Source organism: Molothrus ater, unplaced genomic scaffold, assembly GCF_012460135.2.
Source record: "Molothrus ater isolate BHLD 08-10-18 breed brown headed cowbird unplaced genomic scaffold, BPBGC_Mater_1.1 matUn_MA511, whole genome shotgun sequence".
NCBI lineage: Eukaryota > Metazoa > Chordata > Aves > Passeriformes > Icteridae > Molothrus > Molothrus ater.
The window spans coordinates 50,315-67,979 of record NW_023416847.1 but is presented as its reverse complement, the minus strand read 5'-3'; the positions used below and the strand labels follow the sequence as shown (position 1 = coordinate 67,979).

At 60.7% G+C, this 17,665-nt stretch overlaps 2 protein-coding genes across 5 annotated transcripts; both read left to right on the top strand.

Annotated features, from left to right (window-relative positions):
• The first annotated feature begins 647 nt into the window (after positions 1-647).
• On the top strand, positions 648-11,646 carry KIF1C (kinesin family member 1C). Of its 3 annotated transcripts, none has more exons than XM_054518495.1 (24): positions 648-957; positions 1,063-1,502; positions 2,388-2,511; positions 2,774-2,850; positions 2,974-3,126; positions 3,213-3,278; positions 3,618-3,796; positions 3,882-3,993; positions 4,372-4,449; positions 4,560-4,625; positions 4,716-4,794; positions 5,597-5,675; positions 5,755-5,876; positions 6,275-6,393; positions 6,516-6,595; positions 6,849-6,924; positions 7,039-7,118; positions 7,205-7,299; positions 7,549-7,632; positions 7,983-8,145; positions 8,241-8,298; positions 8,812-9,114; positions 9,645-9,794; positions 10,941-11,646. In XM_054518495.1, the coding sequence occupies exons 3-24, from the start codon at positions 2,406-2,408 to the stop codon at positions 11,424-11,426; spliced, it is 2,811 nt and encodes a 936-aa protein (XP_054374470.1). In that variant the 5' UTR covers positions 648-957; positions 1,063-1,502; positions 2,388-2,405; the 3' UTR covers positions 11,427-11,646. The 3 variants fall into 3 exon arrangements, with proteins under 3 accessions (XP_054374470.1, XP_036261982.1, XP_054374469.1); XM_036406089.2 differs by having other exon boundaries at positions 2,947-3,126; positions 4,719-4,794; XM_054518494.1 differs by having other exon boundaries at positions 2,947-3,126.
• Positions 11,647-11,818: 172 nt separating this feature from the next.
• On the top strand, positions 11,819-17,362 carry PCOLCE (procollagen C-endopeptidase enhancer). Of its 2 annotated transcripts, XM_054518496.1 has the most exons (9): positions 11,819-12,187; positions 12,668-12,785; positions 13,284-13,542; positions 14,744-14,821; positions 15,176-15,300; positions 15,683-15,819; positions 16,299-16,567; positions 16,885-17,061; positions 17,141-17,362. In XM_054518496.1, exons 1-9 carry the CDS (start codon positions 12,060-12,062, stop codon positions 17,281-17,283), a joined length of 1,434 nt encoding a protein of 477 aa, XP_054374471.1. In that variant the 5' UTR covers positions 11,819-12,059; the 3' UTR covers positions 17,284-17,362. The 2 variants fall into 2 exon arrangements, with proteins under 2 accessions (XP_054374471.1, XP_036261983.1); XM_036406090.1 differs by lacking the exon at positions 14,744-14,821.
• The last annotated feature ends 303 nt before the right edge of the window (positions 17,363-17,665 follow it).

Sequence of the window (17,665 nt, the reverse complement as noted above, 5' to 3'; positions counted from 1 at the left end):
CAGGGGACTGTAACCTCACATCCCCTGCCCATCGCACCCCACATCTCTTCCCCGCTGCCCCCCACGTCTCTGCCCCATCGCCCCCCACATCTCTGCCCCATTGCCCCACACATCTCTGCAGTCTAACCCCACATCTCTGCCCCACTGCACCCCAGATCTCTGCACTATAACCCCACATCTCCCTCCCATTGCCCCCCACATCTTTGCCCCACTGCCCCCCATATCCCCTTCCCATTGCCCCCCACATCTCTGCCCCACACCCCCCACGCCCCGCCCACCGCCCCCCCATCTCCGCCCCACATCCCGCCCCACAGCGGCCCCCCCCCCCCTGGAACCCCCCCAACCCCCATCCCCGCCCCACACGGTCCCGGCCCCGCCCTCGGCCCCGCCCCGGCCCCCCCGGCCCCACCTGGCGCCTCAGGGCCGCCGCCGCCGCCGCCGCCCCCGCCCCCGCCGCCCGCCGCCATCTTCCCGCCCGCCGCGGGCCAGCGCCGCCGGCGCCTGACGTCAGCGCGCAAGGGGGCGGGGCCGCTCCGCCGGGCGGGGGCGTGGTCAGCGCGTAAAAGGGCGTGGTTGGGTGGGGGTGTTCGGGGTCGTGTGGGCGGGGCGACGTGGCGCGACGAACAACCGCCAGTTGTGCTCTCAGACTACATAACCAGGAAAAAAGGTTTCCAATTGTGTGAGAAATACCATTAGTACTGTAAATAAACTTTCTTGAGGCAATTTTGGGGCCATTTTGAGGATTCGGAGGCTGTCTTTTTGAGGCCATTTTGAGGATTTGTAGCCTTTCTGGGCGAAAAAAATATAGGGAAACCTGAAAGAAAAGAGAAAGAAAAAAGCAAAGAGAAAATGGAGGAAATTATTTCAGAAAAAGAAGACGAAAGCGTGAGTTAAAAAATGGGGAAAACACAAGCCTGAAGGAAAAAGGAGAGAGACACGCGACGGGAAAATCCTGAGGTAAAAACGCGGGAAAAGCCCTTCCATTTGTGGGCCCCATCTGTACCGCGTTGCCCTTTTAAGAAGGGGCGGAGCATCAACCCCACCCCTCGCGCCACGCCCCAGGCCCCGCCCTCGGACCGGCCCAGCCCCGCCCCGCCGGGCCCGGGCGCGGCCGCAGCCCCGGAGCCGCCGCGGAGCGCCGGGAACGGCCGAGAACAACCGGGAACAACCGAAAACACCCTCGGAACAGCCTCGGAGCCGCCGCGGAGCACCGGGAACGACCGGGAAACCTCCGGAACACCCCCGGAACCCCCGAGAAACCCCCTGGAACCCCCCAGAAACCCCCGGAACATCCCCGGGAACCCCCCGGCAACGGCCAGGACCCCCCGGGACCCCCTCGGAACCCCTCAGGAACGGCCCGGAACCGCCGGGAACCACCAGGAACCACCGGGAAATCTTCGGAACTCCCCGGGAACTCCCCGGGAACGGCCGGGGACCCCCCGGGACCCCCTCGGAAACCCCGGACAGCCCCCGGGCCGAGGGGATGCCGCAGCGCGGGGCCGGTGAGCGGGAACGGCGAGAGTTTGGGGGACGTCAGGGCTCGGGGAGCAAATTAGGGGGGTTCACAGGGGGGTAGGGGCAGGTTTGGGGGTCCTGGGGGTGTGGGAAGGGGGTTTAGGGGGTCCTGGGGGGTTCGGGTGTGTCATGTGTTGTTTATTGTGACCTGGAGTCACCTGCGGTTTGGGGGCGGGGGGGAACTCCAGGGGGGGCTTCCCACCCCCCTGCCCCAAATCCCCCCCTGTGCCCCCATCCCTGACCTCGGACCCTGCTGGGACGCCCCCTGAATTTTGGGGGGGGGCGCTGGGGAGGGTCCGGCCCGGGGGGCTTTTTGCTCACCCCCTCCCCCGGTTTTATTTTTTTTTTATTACTTTTATTTATTTCTATATATTTGTATTTATATATAATTTACATTTATATATTCACATACGTATATATGTTTATTATTTTTATATAGGTGTTTACCTTTTTATATATATATGTACTTTTTATTTTTATTTAGCTTTTGTGTTTACAATTAGTATTTTATATATTTATGTTTATTTATCCTTTTATGTATTTTTATTTTTTATTCTTACTTATACTATATATATTTTACATTTATAGGTTTATGTATATTTATATTTCTTATATTTATGCTTATATATTTTTAATATTATTTAATTTTTAAAATTATTTTTATTTTTTAAAAAACTTTTTTTTTTTTTTTGTACCGCCCCCGGGTTTATTTTTAGGGCTCTCCTTGGGCGGCACCGGGGGAGGGACACGGAGCCCCCCCTGCCCTGCCCGGGGGTCGCACACACCTGGCACACACACCTGGCACACGCACCTGGCCGAGGGGTGGCGGTGACGGGAGGGGAGGGGGCGGTGACGCCGCTCTGTCGCGACAGGCTGAGGCTGTCGCGGGCATGGCGGGCGCCTCGGTGAAGGTGGCGGTGCGGGTCCGGCCCTTCAGCGCCAGGGAGAGCAGCCGCCAGGCCAAGTGTGTCATCCAGATGCAGGGGAACACCACCTGTGAGTGCGGGGCGTCCCGGAGGGGGGGTCCCGGACAGGGGAGGGAGCCCCCAGGGGTGGAGGAGAGATCGCGATATGGGACCCCCCCCCCCCCCGTTGTCCCCGTCCTTGTCCCGTGCTGGCCCCGAGCCCGGAGTGCCAGCTGCCCTGGGCTAAAAATAGCAACGGGGAGGATTTTGGGGGGGGGGTGAGGGTGCTGGGGGGGTGAGGGTGATGTGGGGGGGTCACCCCAACGCCGGTGTCACCCCCCCCCACCCCACAGGCATCACCAACCCCAAGCTCCCCAAGGACGGCACCAAACACTTCACCTTCGACTACTCCTACTGGTCCCACACCTCGGTGAGTGCTGGGGGGGTCCGGGGGGGCTGGAGCCCCCAAAAAGAGGGGCTGGGACCCCCAGAACAGGGGGGCTGGTCCCTGAGTGCCCCCCCACAGGAGGAGGACCCCAACTTCGCCTCGCAGCGCCGCGTGTACCAGGACATCGGCGAGGAGATGCTGGCCCACGCCTTCGAGGGCTACAACGTCTGCATCCTCGCCTACGGCCAGACGGGAGCCGGCAAATCCTACACCATGATGGGGCGGCAGGAGCCGGGGCAGCGCGGGATCATCCCGCAGGTCCGGGGGCTGGGGGGCTCCCGGGGGCCTCAGGAAGGGCTGGAGCCCCCCCAGACCCTGGTCCAAAGGTTCCTCCTCACCTGCAGCTCTGCGAGGATCTGTTCGCCCGCATGGCTCGGGAGGGGTCGCCGGAGCTGTCATTCTCTGTGGAGGTGAATTTCGGGGGGTTTGGGGAGGGTCTCCTGGACTCTGGGGGGGGTCAGGGGGATTTTGGGGTTCAGAGCGTGACCTGCAGACCCCCCCTTGAGTAATTTGGGTGTTCAGCTCCTGCAGACTCACCCCAAACCCCCCACAACAGTTTGGGGGTTCATCTGCCCCCCACCCCAACACTTTGGGGGCTCAACCAAGCACCTTGGGCATTTTCCCCGTCACCATTTTGGGGATTCCTCCCCCCAAATCCCCATCGATTTGCCCCCCAGTTTGGATTTTTCACCCCCAAATTCCCCCCCGAGTGTTGGGGTCCCTGCTGAGCGTGCCCCCCCCCCCACCAGGTGAGCTACCTGGAGATCTACTGCGAGCGCGTGCGGGACCTGCTGAACCCCAAGAGCCGCGGGGGGCTGCGCGTGCGGGAGCACCCCCTGCTCGGGCCCTACGTGCAGGACCTGTCCCGCCTGGCCGTGGCCTCGTTCGCCGACATCGCCGACCTCATGGACAGCGGCAACAAGGCCAGGTGTGGGCAGGGCGGGGCAGGGGGGCGGCCTGGACCCCCCAGAACCACCCCCAGGCACCGAGGGTCCCGTCCCGGTCCCCCGCAGGACGGTGGCAGCCACCAACATGAACGAGACCAGCAGCCGCTCGCACGCAGTGTTCAGCATCGTGTTCAGCCAGCGCCGCCAGGACCCGCTCAGCGAGCTGGCCACCGAGAAGGTTGGGGAGCCCTGGAGTGACCCCCTCAATCTGTCCAAACCAGGTTTTGGGTCACCCTGAAATCCTGCTGAAATTCCGCTGAAATCACCCTGAAATCACCCTGAAATCATCCCTTGAAATTCCCTTGAAATTCCCTTGAAATCCCCCTGAAATCTCCCCTAAAATCCCCCCAAAATCATCCCCTGAAATCCCCCTGAAATCTCCTGAATCCCCCCCAAAATTCGCCGTTATCTTCATCCAGCACTCATCAATTCTCTCCGCTCCCTCAAATCTCCCCATAATTCCACAAACACCCCCAAATTTCCCCCCAAATCCCCTCACAGCCCCCAAACCCCCAGAATTCGCTCCCAGACCCCCCAAACCCCCCTGTCCCCCCAGGTCAGCCGCATCTCCCTGGTGGATCTGGCAGGCAGCGAACGCGCCGACGCATCGGGGGCCAAGGGCATCCGCCTCAAGGTGGGCTGGGACCCCCGAAAACAGGGGCTGGGACCCCCAAAGAACAGGGGGCGACTTCCCCCTGCCCCCAGAGCCCTCCTGAGCCTTCCTCCTCTCCTCCTCCTCCCCAGGAAGGCGCCAACATCAACAAATCCCTGACCACGCTGGGCAAGGTGATCTCTGCCCTGGCCGAGGCGGTGAGTCTGGGGGCCCTCGCCCTCGGGGGGGTCCCCTCCTTTTTTGGGGACCCCTCACGACCTTCCTCACCACCTTCCTCATCCTCCCAGCAGACCAGCAAGAAGAAGAAGCCAGAGTTCATCCCGTACCGGGACTCGGTGCTGACATGGCTGCTGAAGGAGAACCTGGGTGGGTTTGATTTATTGAAAATATGGATATTGATTTAGCACCAAAATATGGATATTGATCTAGTACCGATATCCACCTGTGAGAGAGAAAAAATCTCTAACAGTTTAGAGTTAGAAAGTAAATACTTACATTTATTGTGGGATAGCTCCCAAATACACAGCACAATTTACAGGTGATTACAGAGCCCTTTTATCTAAACAACTATTGAATACCCAAAATATTTTGGGGGGCTCAGGGTATTTTTATATATATATAAATTTATTTATTTATTTATTTATTTATTTATTTATATTATTATTTATATTGATAATTTCATTAAATATGAAATAATTTTATATAGTATATATAAACATATATTATTTTTATATACATTATTTAAATATATATTACTTTTAAAATAGTAATTTTACATATAATATGGTTTATATATATTATTATTTATATATTTAGTTCCCTCCTATTTATATATATTTATATAAAAATATGTATTATATGTTTTTATATATATAAATATATATTAATATATTTATATATAAACATATATTATTACTTTATTATATATTAAATAATTTCTATATTATATATAAATATATATTTTGTATGTATCATTTTAATATATCTATTAAAAATAATTTTATTATTTATAAAATAATTTCTATACATTGTTATTTATATATTATGCATATATATTTATATATTTAGTTCCCTCCTGTTTATATAGATTTATATAGATATAAATTTGTATATATTCTGTATAAATATTTACATAAATGTTTATATAAATATAAATCCATATAAACAGGAGGGAACTCCCGCACCGCCATGATCGCGGCGCTGAGCCCGGCCGACTGCAGCTACGAGGAGACGCTGAGCACGCTGCGGTGAGGAGGGGGCTCTGGGGGGTTTGGGGGGTCCCGGTGCTGATCCCACCCCCATTTCTCCCCTTTCTGTGCCCCCCAGGTACGCGGACCGCACGAAGCAGATCCGGTGCCACGCGGTGATCAACGAGGACCCGAACGCGCGGCTGATCCGCGAGCTGCGCCGGGAGGTGACGCGGCTCAGGGAGCTGCTGAGTGCCCAGGGTGAGGGGCCGGGGGGCTCTGGGGGGCTCTGGGGGGATTTAGGGGGGATTTGGGGGTTTTTAGGGGTTTTGAGAGACTGCAGGAGCTGCTGAGGTGCCCAGGGTGAGGGATTTGGGGGGTTTAGGGGGGATTTGGGGAGTTTGAGCTGCTCAGCGCCCAGGGTGAGGGGGTTTGGGGGCATTTGGGGGGCTCTGGAGGGCTTTGAGGGGGATTTGGTGTTTCAGGATGGGGTTAAAGGGGTTTGTGGTGTCTGGGGGTCAGATTTAGGGGGTTTTGCAGGGGGGGCGGATTTGGGGTGTCGGTTGCAGAGAGGATCTGGGGCAGAAGAGGTTTGGGGTTTGATTTGGGGGTGCAGGAGGTGGCACCCCCCCTCACACCCACCCCCCATCTCCCCCCAGGCCTCACCGACCCCTCCCTCACCTCCAGCCCCGCCCCCGGCACGACGCCCCCCACCCTCAATGGGGACCCGGGGCTGGAGCCCCCCCTGGGCCCCACCGAGGCCATGGAGCGGCTGCAGGTGAAAAACCCCCCAAAAAAAACCCCAAAATAAAGCCCAAAAACCCCTGTCCTGCTCCTCAGGGAGCCTGGGGGGATCCCCAAACCACGGGGACCCCCCCCCAAAATTTGTTTTTCCTCCAGGAAACGGAGAAAATCATCGCAGAGCTGAACGAGACCTGGGAGGAGAAGCTGAGGCGGACGGAGGCGCTGAGGCTGGAGCGGTGAGGGGGGCCATGGACCCCCCGTGCCCCCCAAAATATTCCTGACCCCTCCCAAAATACCCCGAACCCTCCCCACGGCCCCCAAAATACGCTGAGCCCCCCCCAAATATTCCTGAACGCTCCCAAATTCCTTTTCCCCCCCCAAATTCCCTGTGCCTCCCCAAATTTCCTTTTCCCCCCAAATCCCCAAATTCCTTTTCCCCCCAAATCCCCAAATTTCCTTTTTCCCCCCTAAATTCCTATGCCCCCCCAGGGAAGCGCTGCTGGCCGAGATGGGGGTGGCTCTGCGTGAGGATGGCGGCACCGTCGGGGTGTTTTCCCCCAAAAAGGCAAGGTTTTAACTCTTTTAAACTGGGGGGGGGGCCTCACCTCACCCTGAGGGTCCCCCCCAACCCCTCACCCCCCTTTTTATCCCCGTGCCCCCCCCAAATCCCCCCAAACAGACCCCGCACCTGGTGAACCTCAACGAGGACCCCCTGATGTCCGAGTGCCTCCTGTACCACATCAAGGACGGCGTCACCAGGTGGGTGGGGGGGCTGTGGGATCCCCAAACCCCCTCAGGACCCCCTTTGGGACCCCCCCAATTTGTGTTTTGCCCCCTCCGGGCAGGGTGGGCAGGGTGGACGTGGACATCAAGCTCTCAGGACCGTCCATCCAGGATCAGCACTGCCTCTTCCGCAGCTGCCCCGACCCCTCGGGGGAAGGTACGGGATTTTGGGGGGTCCCCGCCGGATTTTGGGGTGCCTCCCCCCCTTGCCCAGCCCCCTCCTGGCACAGATTAACTCCTTTTTTACCCCCTTCCTCCCCAAAATGCTGCAATTGGAGCAGGTCAGCGCGGCCCCCCCCAGGTACCGCGAGGCTCCTGGGCGGATTTTTTGGGGTGGTTTGGGTGGGATTTGGGGTTCCCCCAGCACGGAGGTGACCCCCCCTGGTGTTGCTGTCCCCCCCTGAAGCTGTGGTGACGCTGGAGCCGTGTGAGGGGGCTGAGACCTACGTCAACGGGAAGCAGGTGACGGAGCCGGTGGTGCTCAATTCGGGTAGGGACCCCCCAAAGCCCCCCCCAGATCTCTGTGTGTCTCCCCAAAATCCCCCTGTGCCCAAGATCCCCATGGGTCTCACTTGAAACCCCCCCTAAAACCCCAACTTTTCTCCCCAAATTCCCTTGGAACTCTCACAAATCTCGTGTTGCCCCCAGATTTTCTCTGGAGTTTGTTATGACACCCTCAAAGCCCCATTTTCCCCCTAAATCCACCCAAAACTTCCTGTGACCCTGCCCAACTCTGCCCCAAATCCCCTCTGTGACCCCTCCAACCCCCTCCCAACCCTCATTTTGGGGCAGAACCTGCCCCAATCTCCCCTAAAGTCCCCCGTGACCCCCCAAACCCAGGGAACAGGCTGATTCTGGGGCAGAACCACGTGTTCCGCTTCACGCACCCGGAGCAGGCGCGGCGGCAGCGGGAGCGGGGGGCGTCCCCCGGGCCCCCCCCGGACTGGAACCTGGCCCAGAGGGAGCTGCTGGAGCAGCAGGGCATCGACATGCGCCTGCACAGGTGGGCACGGGGCCCCGGAGCCCTGCAGGGGTGGGCACGGGGACCCCCGGGCTGTGCCCTGGGGGGGCTCACCCTGCGTGTCCCCCCCGGCCCAGGCTGCAGGAGCTGCAGAACCAACCCCAGGGGGACAAGGAGGGGTCGGAGCGGCCGCAGGTGAGGGGGGCACGGGGGGCGTTTGGGAATCCTGGTGTCCCCGGGTGGCCCCGGGTGTCCCCGAGTGTCACAGGTGACCCCCGGGTCCTCTGGATGTAGTTGGGTGGCCCCTGGGTGTCACAGTTGTCCCCCTCATTGTCCCCTGGGTCCCCTCAGTGTCCCATGAGTGCCCTGGATGTGTCTTGGGGCTGTTTCTGGTGTCACGTTTGTCCCCTCTGTGTCTCGGGGGTCTCCTGAGTGTCCCCCCGGGCTGCCCTGACTCCCCCAGGGCCTCTCCTACATCCCCCCGCAGCCCCCCAGCACCAAGGAGCCCCCATCAGAGGTGACCCCCGGGTCCTCTGGATGTAGTTGGGTGGCCCCTGGGTGTCACAGTTGTCCCCCTCATTGTCCCCTGGGTCCTCTCAGTGTCCCCTGGGTCCCCTCAGTGTCCTGTGACCCTCCTGTCTGTGTCCTGGGGGTGTTCTGGGTGCCCCCCAGAGCCTCTCCCCCATCTCCCATCCCATCTCCCCGCAGCCCCCTGAGGCCCCCGCGTGCCCTGAGCCCCCCCCGTGCCCCGGGCCGGGCTGGCGGCCGCTCCCGGTGCCCTCGGTGCCCTCGGTGGTGCCCTCGGTGCGCTCGGGGCCACGCCGGGCCGGGCGCCGGGAGCCGCTGCGCGTCTACCAGATCCCGCAGCGCCGCCGGGGGACAGCACCTTCACCGTCATCATCGTCATCATCATCGTCATCGCCAGCCCCAAGGGTCAGCACCGAGCCCAGCCTGGAGCCGGCACCGCGGCTGCGGGAGGAGGAGGAGGAGAAGGATGAAGGTGGTGAGCAGGTGAGTGTGGTGGTGTTCGCTGGGGTCCCAGGATGAGGGAAGAGACATGGAGAATGTTGACTCCGTGTTTCAGAAGGTTTGATTTATTATTTTATGATATTAATTTAATATTTTAATATTAAATTAATATTATGGCAGTGTTTTACTATTTTAACATTATGTTAAAGTAATATTAATTTATTATGTTAATATGTTAGTGTTATATTAAATAGTATTATATTAATATTATATTAGTATTTTAATACTATATTAAAACTATACTAAAAGAATAGAAGAAAGGATTTCATTAGAAAGCTAGCTAAGAATAGAAAAGGAATGAATAACAAAATCCTGTGTCTGACCAGAGAGAGACACATTTGGACTGTGATTGGCCATTAATTAGAAACAATCACATGAGATTAATCACAGATCCACCTGTTGCATTCCATAGGTGATAATTATTATTTACTTTTAATTTCTGAGGCCTCTCAAGTTCTCAGGAGAGAGAACCCTAAGGAAAGGGTTTTTGATAGAATGTACCTGTGTGCCAGGTGAGCGAGGTGGAGGGGCTGCGGCTGCACCTGGACAGGCTGGCCGGGATCCTGAGCGAGGTGCGGCGCCAGAACAGCGCCAAGGACGAGCAGATCCGGGCCCTGCGCGACCGCGTGGGACAGATGGAGCGCGTCATCCCCATCCCCCTGGTGAGCACGGACAGACAGACACGGAGAAGGACTGATGGACACTGAGGGACTGAGGGACACGGGGACAGACTGAGGGACACGCGTGATGGAGCGCGTCATCCCCATCCCCCTGGTGAGCCTGGAAAAGACTGACGGACACTGAGGGACACGGGGACAGACTGAGGGACACGGGGACAGACTGAGGGACTGACGGACACTGAGGGACTGATGGACACTGAGGGACACGGGGACAGACTGAGGGACTGACGGACACTGAGGGACTGATGGACACTGAGGGACTGACGGACATTGAGGGACGCGGGGACAGACTGAGGGACACGCGTGATGGAGCGCGTCATCCCCATCCCCCTGGTGAGCCTGGAAAAGACTGACGGACACTGAGGGACTGACGGACACTGAGGGACTGACGGACACCGAGGGACACAGGGACAGACTGAGGGACTGACGGACACTGAGGGACTGAGGGACACGGGGACAGACTGAGGGACACGGGGACAGACTGAGGGACTGACGGACACTGAGGGACTGACGGACACTGAGGGACTGATGGACACTGAGGGACTGACGGTCATCCCCATCCCCCTGGTGAGCCTGGAAAAGACTGACGGACACTGAGGGACTGACGGACACTGAGGGACGCGGGGACAGACTGAGGGACACGCGTGATGGAGCGCGTCATCCCCATCCCCCTGGTGAGCCTGGAAAAGACTGACGGACATTGAGGGACTGACGGACACTGAGGGACTGATGGACACTGAGGGACTGACGGGCATTGAGGGACTGACAGACACAGGGACAGACTGAGGGACGCGCGTGGGGCAGATGGAGTGCATCATCCCCGTCCCCCTGGGGACAGAGGGACAGACTGACGGACACTGAGGGACTGACAGACATGGGGAGGGACTGAGAGCAGGGTCTGCCTGCCCCACACCCCCCCCAGCGCCCCTGGTCCGTCCCCCCGGACCCCGGCCTGTGTCCCACCCCCCCTTTCACACCCCACACCCCCCAACATGGAATCTCCGACGCCCCAAGGGCCCCCTCCCCATTCCCTGACACCCCAAGCCCCCCCTCCCCATCTTCTGACACCCCCAAACCATCCACAGCACCCCCAGACCGCTGTAACCCCCCTCTCCATCCCGCTCCCAGGACGACGCTGACGATGCCGATCCGCCCCCCCGGGACCCGCCCCGGGACCCCTCCCCGTGCCGCCCCCAGCCCCGCACAGACCCCCCCTCACCCCCGGGGGCGGCGGCGGCGCGGCTGTGCCGGCTGATGGAGCAGGACCCGGCGTTCCGGCGGGGGCGGCTGCGCTGGCTGCGCCAGGAGCAGGCACGGCTGATGGCGGGCGGGGGTCCGCAGCCCCTCCTGCAGCCCCCCCGGCGCCCCCCGCGCTTCCAGCAGGACTCCAAGCTGCGCTTCCCCTTCAAGAGTAACCCCCAGCACCGCCTGGCGTGGGGAGGGGGCGCGGGGGACGCCCCCCAAGCTGATAACAGCCCCCTCCCCTCATTGCAGCCCCCTCCGCACTCGGGGCGGCCCCGCCGGGGGTCTCTGGATGGGGGGTCCCCACCCCCGCCCCGAGTCCGCCGCCAGCGCTCGGCTCCCGACCTGAAGGCACGGGGTCCGGTCCCGTGAGGGGATTTGGGAGCGCGCCCCCCTCCCCAAATGGACAATCACAGCCCCCTCCCCACATTTGGGGGGTCTCCCTGCCCTGGGGAGCCCCCAGCTGCTGTCACACTGCCCCCACCCCCCCGCGTGTGTTTGTGTGTGTGTGTCTGGGGAGGGGTCCTCGGTCAGGAGGGCCCCCCCCCCCCCTTAGAGGGAGTCCTTAATTAATGGCGATCCTATTAATTAATTAAGGGGAGTCCTTAATTAATGGCTAATTAAACAGAAGCGCCTCAATTATGGGCACCCCCCCCTCCCAATTTTGGTGCCTCCTCTCTGCTGGCCACGCCCACTCCAGCTTGGCATGTCTAGGCCACGCCCCGGTCACGCCTTCTGGGGCGGAGCCAAGTCGTGTCCCGCCCAGTCGCTGAGGCCCCCGCCTCTTTCCATTTGTGGGCGTGGCATTCAGGAAAACCCCGCCCTCCCACGCAGGCAGCGCGGAGCTGGACCCGTGAACTCCGCCCACTTTGGGGCGTGTCACCGCCAGGCCACGCCTTTTCCCGTTCATTCCCGCCCCCCCGTTCCCCTCTCCCCGCACCCCCCGGTCCCCCCCGGCCCCGTTCCTGTCCCGTTCCGGTCCCGTTCGCCCCGGCCCCGTTCGCCATGAGCCGCCTCGGGGCGCCGCTGCCGCTGCTGCTGCTCGGGGCGCTGTGGGCGCTGAGTCCCCCCCGGGCCGCGGGGCAGGAGCCGCCCCCGAGCCCCGCGCCCAGCCCCCGGCCCAACGCCACCAGGTAACGGCACCCCCGGGACCCCCTCGGGACTGGACCCCCGGGACGGGACCCCCGGGACGGCAGCCTCGGGACCGGACGGTTCCCCCTCCGAGACGGGACCCCCCCGGGACGGGACCGCCCCCCGAACGTGGCACCGCCACCCCCTGCGGACGGGGCTGGGCCCGGGGCGGGACATTCCCGGTTCGGGACACTCCCGGTTCGGGACACTCCCGGTTCGGGACACCCTGGTCCGGGAGCCCCGCGCTGTTCTGAACCCCCCCCCCGGGGCACCGGGAGCCTCCGCTCCAGAACCGGAGCCGGGGCTGCCCCGAACCTCCCCGGAACCGGGAGCCCCCAGAGCCGGGGCTGCCCCGAACCTCCCCGGAACCGGGAGCCCCCAGAGCCGGGGCTGCCCCGAACCTCCCCGGAACCGGGAGCCCCGCACCGCCCGGGACCCCCGAGCGTGGTTCCCCCGTCGTGACCCCCCCGTGTCCCCCCCAGGCCGGTGTTCCCGGTGTTCCCGTGCGGGGGGGACCATCGCGGCGAGTCGGGGTTCATCGCCAGCGAGGGCTTCCCCCGGCATTACCCCCCCGGCAGCAACTGCACCTGGACCATCACGGTACGGACACCCGGGGGCTCCCCGGAGACCCCCGCCCCGGTCACCCCAACACCCCCGGGGGGCTCCCCGGAACCGGAGACACCCCCACGGTCACCCGGGGCTCCCTGGATATGGCGACCCCGCAGTGTCCCCAGTGTCCCTGAGGCCCAGGTGGGGACCCCCAATGTCTCCAAGTCCCCCAGGTCCCGGTGGTGACCCCCAGGTCCCGGTGTGACCCGGCAGTGTCCCCAATGTCCCCAGGTGCCCGAGGGCCAGGTGGTGACCCGACAGTGTCCCCAGTGTCCCAGTGCTGACCCCCCAATGTCCCCAGGTGCCCGAGGGCCAGGTGGTGACCCGGCAGTGTCCCCAATGTCCCCAGGTGCCCGAGGGCCAGGTGGTGACCCGGCAGTGCCCCCAATGTCCCAGTGCTGACCCCCCAATGTCCCCAGGTGCCCGAGGGCCAGGTGGTGACCCGGCAGTGTCCCCAGTGTCCCTGTGCTGACCCCCCAATGTCCCCAGGTGCCCGAGGGCCAGGTGGCCACGCTGTCGTTCCGCGTGTTCGACCTGGAGCCGGACCCGCGGTGCCGTTTCGACGCCCTGTCCGTGTTCGGGGGCCACGGCCCCGCGGCGCCGCTCCTGGGGCGCTTCTGCGGCACCTTCCGCCCCGGGGCGCTCCGGGCGCCCCAAAACCGGCTCCGCCTGCACATGGAGAGCGACGGCGCCACGGCCGGACGGGGGTTCCTGGCCTGGTTCAGCGCCGGCAGCCCCCCGAGCCACGGTGGGTAACGGGGCGAGACCCCCGGGGCAAAAACGGGGAGCACCGCCGGTGGGGAGCAGGGACAGGCCCGGGGGGACACCCCAAAACCACCCAGAGACTCCCTGGAAATGTGGAGAGATCAAAAAAAAACCCTCAAAGTGCCATAAAGAGCCCCAAAATGTGAGGGCTGAGAGGGCAAAAGGACTCCCTGGAGAGAGATGGCAAAGAGGGAAAAGCAGGTGAAATTGGGAAAAGTGTGAGGAGAGTGGGAATGAGGGAAAAAACAACAGTAAGAATGAGGGAAAAACAGTGGGAATGAGAAGAAAAGAACACAGTGGGAATGAGGAGAAAACAAAACAGTGGGAATAAGGAATACTACGACACTTTATTTATTAAAACACTTTATTAAAACACCGTTTTAATAAAAAACACTAGGAATGAAAATAGTGGGAATGAGGAAAAAACAGTGGGAATTAAAGAAAACTGGGAATGAGAGAAAAAGAGGGTGAATGAGCAGAAAACAAAACAGTGGGAATGAGGAAAAAAAGAGTAGGAATGAAGAAAAACAGTGGGAATGAGGAGAAAATGTGAATGGAAAAGGAGGGAAAACTGTGAAACTGAAAACAGAAAGGGAAAACCCCGATAGGGAATTGGGGAGAAAAGTGAGAGAATAAAAAAAGAGAAATTAAGGAAAAGTGTGATGAAGAAATGGAAAAGGGTGCAGAGGAAATGGGGGGAAAGTTTGAGGAGAAAACAGGGAAATGAGGGAAAAGTGCAAGGGAGGAAAGGAGGGAAAAGCTGAGGAGAAAAGGGGAGGAAAGTGTGAAAGGGAAAGGAGAAAAAGAGGAAAAGAAAAAATGAGGGGAGAAAAACTGAATTTTTTTTTTTTAAAACGGAGGGAAAAATGAGTGAAAAGAAAGAAATTGGAGAAAAAAAGCCAGTGAGTAAAATGGAGCAAAGTGTCAGGAAAAAAATGAAGGAAACTTTATTTTTTTTGGCACAAAAAAATGGCACAAAATGGAGAGAAAAGCTGAGAGGGAAAGGGGAGCACTGAGACCCCCAAAATCACCCAGACCCCAAATCCATACAAAGACCCCCCAAAGCCGCATGGAACATCCCAAATTGCCCCAAAATCCCTCAAAAAAAAACCCCCAAAGCTGCCCCAAAACGCCCCGTGGAGACCCCCCAGGCCCCCCCCCAACCCAGCCCAACCCTTTTGCAGGGCCCCCCCAGGGACGGCGGCGCTCGGGGGTCTTTAATAAACCCCATTTTTTCGGGGAGTCCTGGCACTATTTTGACGGTGAGTACGACCCCCCCCCCCCAAAAAAAAAAAAATTAAAAAAAAATTTACAAAAATATTCCCGGGGGGGGCGGTCTCACTCCCCAAATTCCATCTCCCCCCCCCCCCCAAAAAAAAACCCAAAAATTAAAAATTCAAAAATTTACAGAAAACATTCCCGGGGGGGAGGTCTCGCTCCCCAAATTCCATGTCCCCCCAACAGTCCCAGGGTGGTTTTGGCGGAGCCCCCCCCAAATTTCCCCCCCAGATTTTGGGGGGTCTCAGGGACAGAGGAGATGCCGGCGGTGTGGGGAGAAGGGAGGGGGTCCAAAGGTGTCTGTGCCCCCCAAAAACGTGACCCCCACCCGCCCCCAGAGCATCAGTTTTGTGGCGGGCGGCTGGAGAAGCCCCAGGGCAGCCTGAGCACCCCGAACTGGCCCGAGGAGAATTATCCACCCGGCATCAGCTGCTCCTGGCACATCGTGGCCCCCCCCGGCAAGGTCTGGGGGATCCTGGGGGGCTCACAGGGGGTTTGGGGGGGGTCTGGGGGGGGTTCACAGGGGGTTTGGGGGTGTCAGGAGGATTTGGGGAGATCGGATTTGAGGGATGGGGAGGGTCAGGAGGGATTTGTGGGCATTCAAGGGGGGGCTCGGTGAGTCTGGGGGGGTTTGGGGGGTCAAAAATTCCTTTGGGGGGGTCAGAACTCCTTTTGTGGGTCAGAAATCCTTTTTTGGGGTCACAAGGGGATGTCCGGGGTGGCTAAGCAGAGAGCAGGGTGGTTCAGGGAGGCTCGGGCGAATTTGGGGAGGGGTCTGCAGGGTCTGGGGGAGGAGCCCGGGGGGTTCCGAGGGTCTCAGCACGGTTCCCGGGGGGGTTGTGCAGGTGGTGGAGCTGCGGTTCGGGAAGTTCGACGTGGAGCCCGACCCTCACTGCCGCTACGATTACGTGGCCGTGTTCGAGGGGGGGGCGCGGGACGACGCGCGGCGCCTCGGCCGCTTCTGTGGGGAGGAGACCCCCGGGTGAGCCCCCCCGAGACCCCCGGCCCGCCCCAAACCCTGTGTGAGCCACCCCAAAATGTCCCTGTCCTTCCTAAACCCTCCTGAGCCCCCCAAATCCCCCCAAACCCACCTGGACCCCCTGAGTACCCCCCAAACACACCTGGGAACCCGTGTCCCCCTGACCCCCCCACAGCCCCCAAAGCCTCCCAACCCCCCAAAACCCTCTGACCCCCCAAAACCCTCTGACCCCCCCAAATCCCCCTGACCCCCCCCATGACCCCAGCCCCATCGTGTCCCCAAAGCCCCCCTGACCCCGCATGCCCCCCAACCCCCCAAATCCCCCTGACCCCGTGCCCCCAGCCCCATCGTGTCCCCAAAGCCCCCATATCCCCCCCGACCCCCCATGCCCCCCTGACCCCCCATGCCCCCCAAATCCCCCTGACCCACGTACCCCAGCCCCATCGTGTCCCCAAATCCCCCTGACCCCCCAAACCCCCCAGCCCCATCGTGTCCAGCTCCCCGGAGCTGCTGGTGCAGTTCGTGTCCGACCTGAGCGTCACCGCCGACGGCTTCTCGGCCTCCTACACCCTGCGGGACCCCGCAGGAGGCAGCGAGACCCCCGAGACCCCCGCCCCAAAGCCCCGGGGGGGCTCCAAAGCCAAGGCGCCCCCCGGCCCCAAAGCCGAGCCCCCCCCCACGGCCGCCCCCTGCCCCCAGCGCTGCCGCCGCGCCGGGACCCTGCAGAGCAACTTCTGCAGCAGCGACTTCGGTGAGAAACACCCCGAAAAAACGGGGAGGGACAGCCTGAAATGGGGGTGGAGGATGTCCTAAAATTGTGAGGAGAAAGTGAGGCAGGCAGCACTCGAAAAGTTCTGGAGAATTCCCCAAAATCATGAGGGAAACTGAGGCAGGGAGACCCAAAAAGCTTTGGAGAATTCCCTAGAATCGTGAGGGGAAACTGAGGCAGGGAGTGGGCAGAAAGTTCTGGAGAATTCCCCAGAGCCCTGAGGGGAACCTGAGGCCGGCCCCCCCCAAACCCCCACTCCCGAGCTTTAGGAACCCTGACCCCCGTTCCCGTCCCTACAGTGTTGACCGGGACGGTGAAGTCGGTGTCGCGGGGCCCTCCGCAGGAGCCGGGCTGGGCCGTGCTCTCCGTGCTCGGCGTGTTCAAGGCGGCGGCGCCGCTGGGGCTGCCTCAGCCCGCCAAGGGCTCCTCGCTGCGGCTGCAGCTGCCCTGCCGCCTCTGCCCCTCGCTCAAGAAAGGTGCGTGTGCCCGGGGGGAGCCCGCGGGGCTCTGTTCGGGCCCCCCGGCCCTGACGCCCCCTCCCGAAATCCCTTCCAGGCTCCAGCTATGTCCTGATGGGGCGGCTGGACGCGGACGGGGCGGCGCTGCTGCCGCCCGACGCCTTCGTGGTGCCCTACCGCCCGCAGCAGCAGCAGTTGCTGGGCAACCTCAGCAAGAGGCCGTGTCGGGGGAGCCCCTGAGGGGCCCCGGCCCTGAGACCCCCGCCCCGGGCCGCGGGGTGCCCCCCGAGCATTCGGTAATAAAGGGTGCAGAGATGGAGCGTGTGCGTGAGGGGTCTGGGGGGAGAGAGGCCGGGCGACGCATTCAAAGGGGGAGACCGCAAAATGGGGACTTCAAAATGGAAGCCGCAAAATGGGACCCTCAAATGGGGACCCAAAATGGGAGCTTCAAAATGGGGGACACCCAAAATGGGACCCTCAAAATGGGGGCCTCAGAATGGAAGTCTCAAAATGGGACCCTCAAAATGGCGATCCTCAAAATGAGACCCCTCAAAATGGGAAGCTCAAATGGGGACTCTCAAAATTGGACCCTCAAAATGGGACATCAAAATGGGGCCCTCAA

What these genes read in the sequence shown, in the direction of transcription:
- KIF1C (XM_054518494.1), top strand. Translation starts at nt 2,406, where the DNA reads ATGGCGGGCGCCTCGGTGAAGGTGGCGGTGCGGGTCCGGCCCTTCAGC. An exon ending in AGCTGTCATTCTCTGTGGAG is followed by an intron (nt 3,279 to 3,617) that starts GTGAATTTCGGG and finishes CCCCCCCACCAG; the next exon opens with GTGAGCTACCTGGAGATCTA. An exon ending in GAGGCGCTGAGGCTGGAGCG is followed by an intron (nt 6,596 to 6,848) that starts GTGAGGGGGGCC and finishes ATGCCCCCCCAG; the next exon opens with GGAAGCGCTGCTGGCCGAGA.
- PCOLCE (XM_054518496.1), top strand. Translation starts at nt 12,060, where the DNA reads ATGAGCCGCCTCGGGGCGCCGCTGCCGCTGCTGCTGCTCGGGGCGCTG. An exon ending in CCCCGGCCCAACGCCACCAG is followed by an intron (nt 12,188 to 12,667) that starts GTAACGGCACCC and finishes TGTCCCCCCCAG; the next exon opens with GCCGGTGTTCCCGGTGTTCC. An exon ending in CGGCAGCCCCCCGAGCCACG is followed by an intron (nt 13,543 to 14,743) that starts GTGGGTAACGGG and finishes ACCCTTTTGCAG; the next exon opens with GGCCCCCCCAGGGACGGCGG.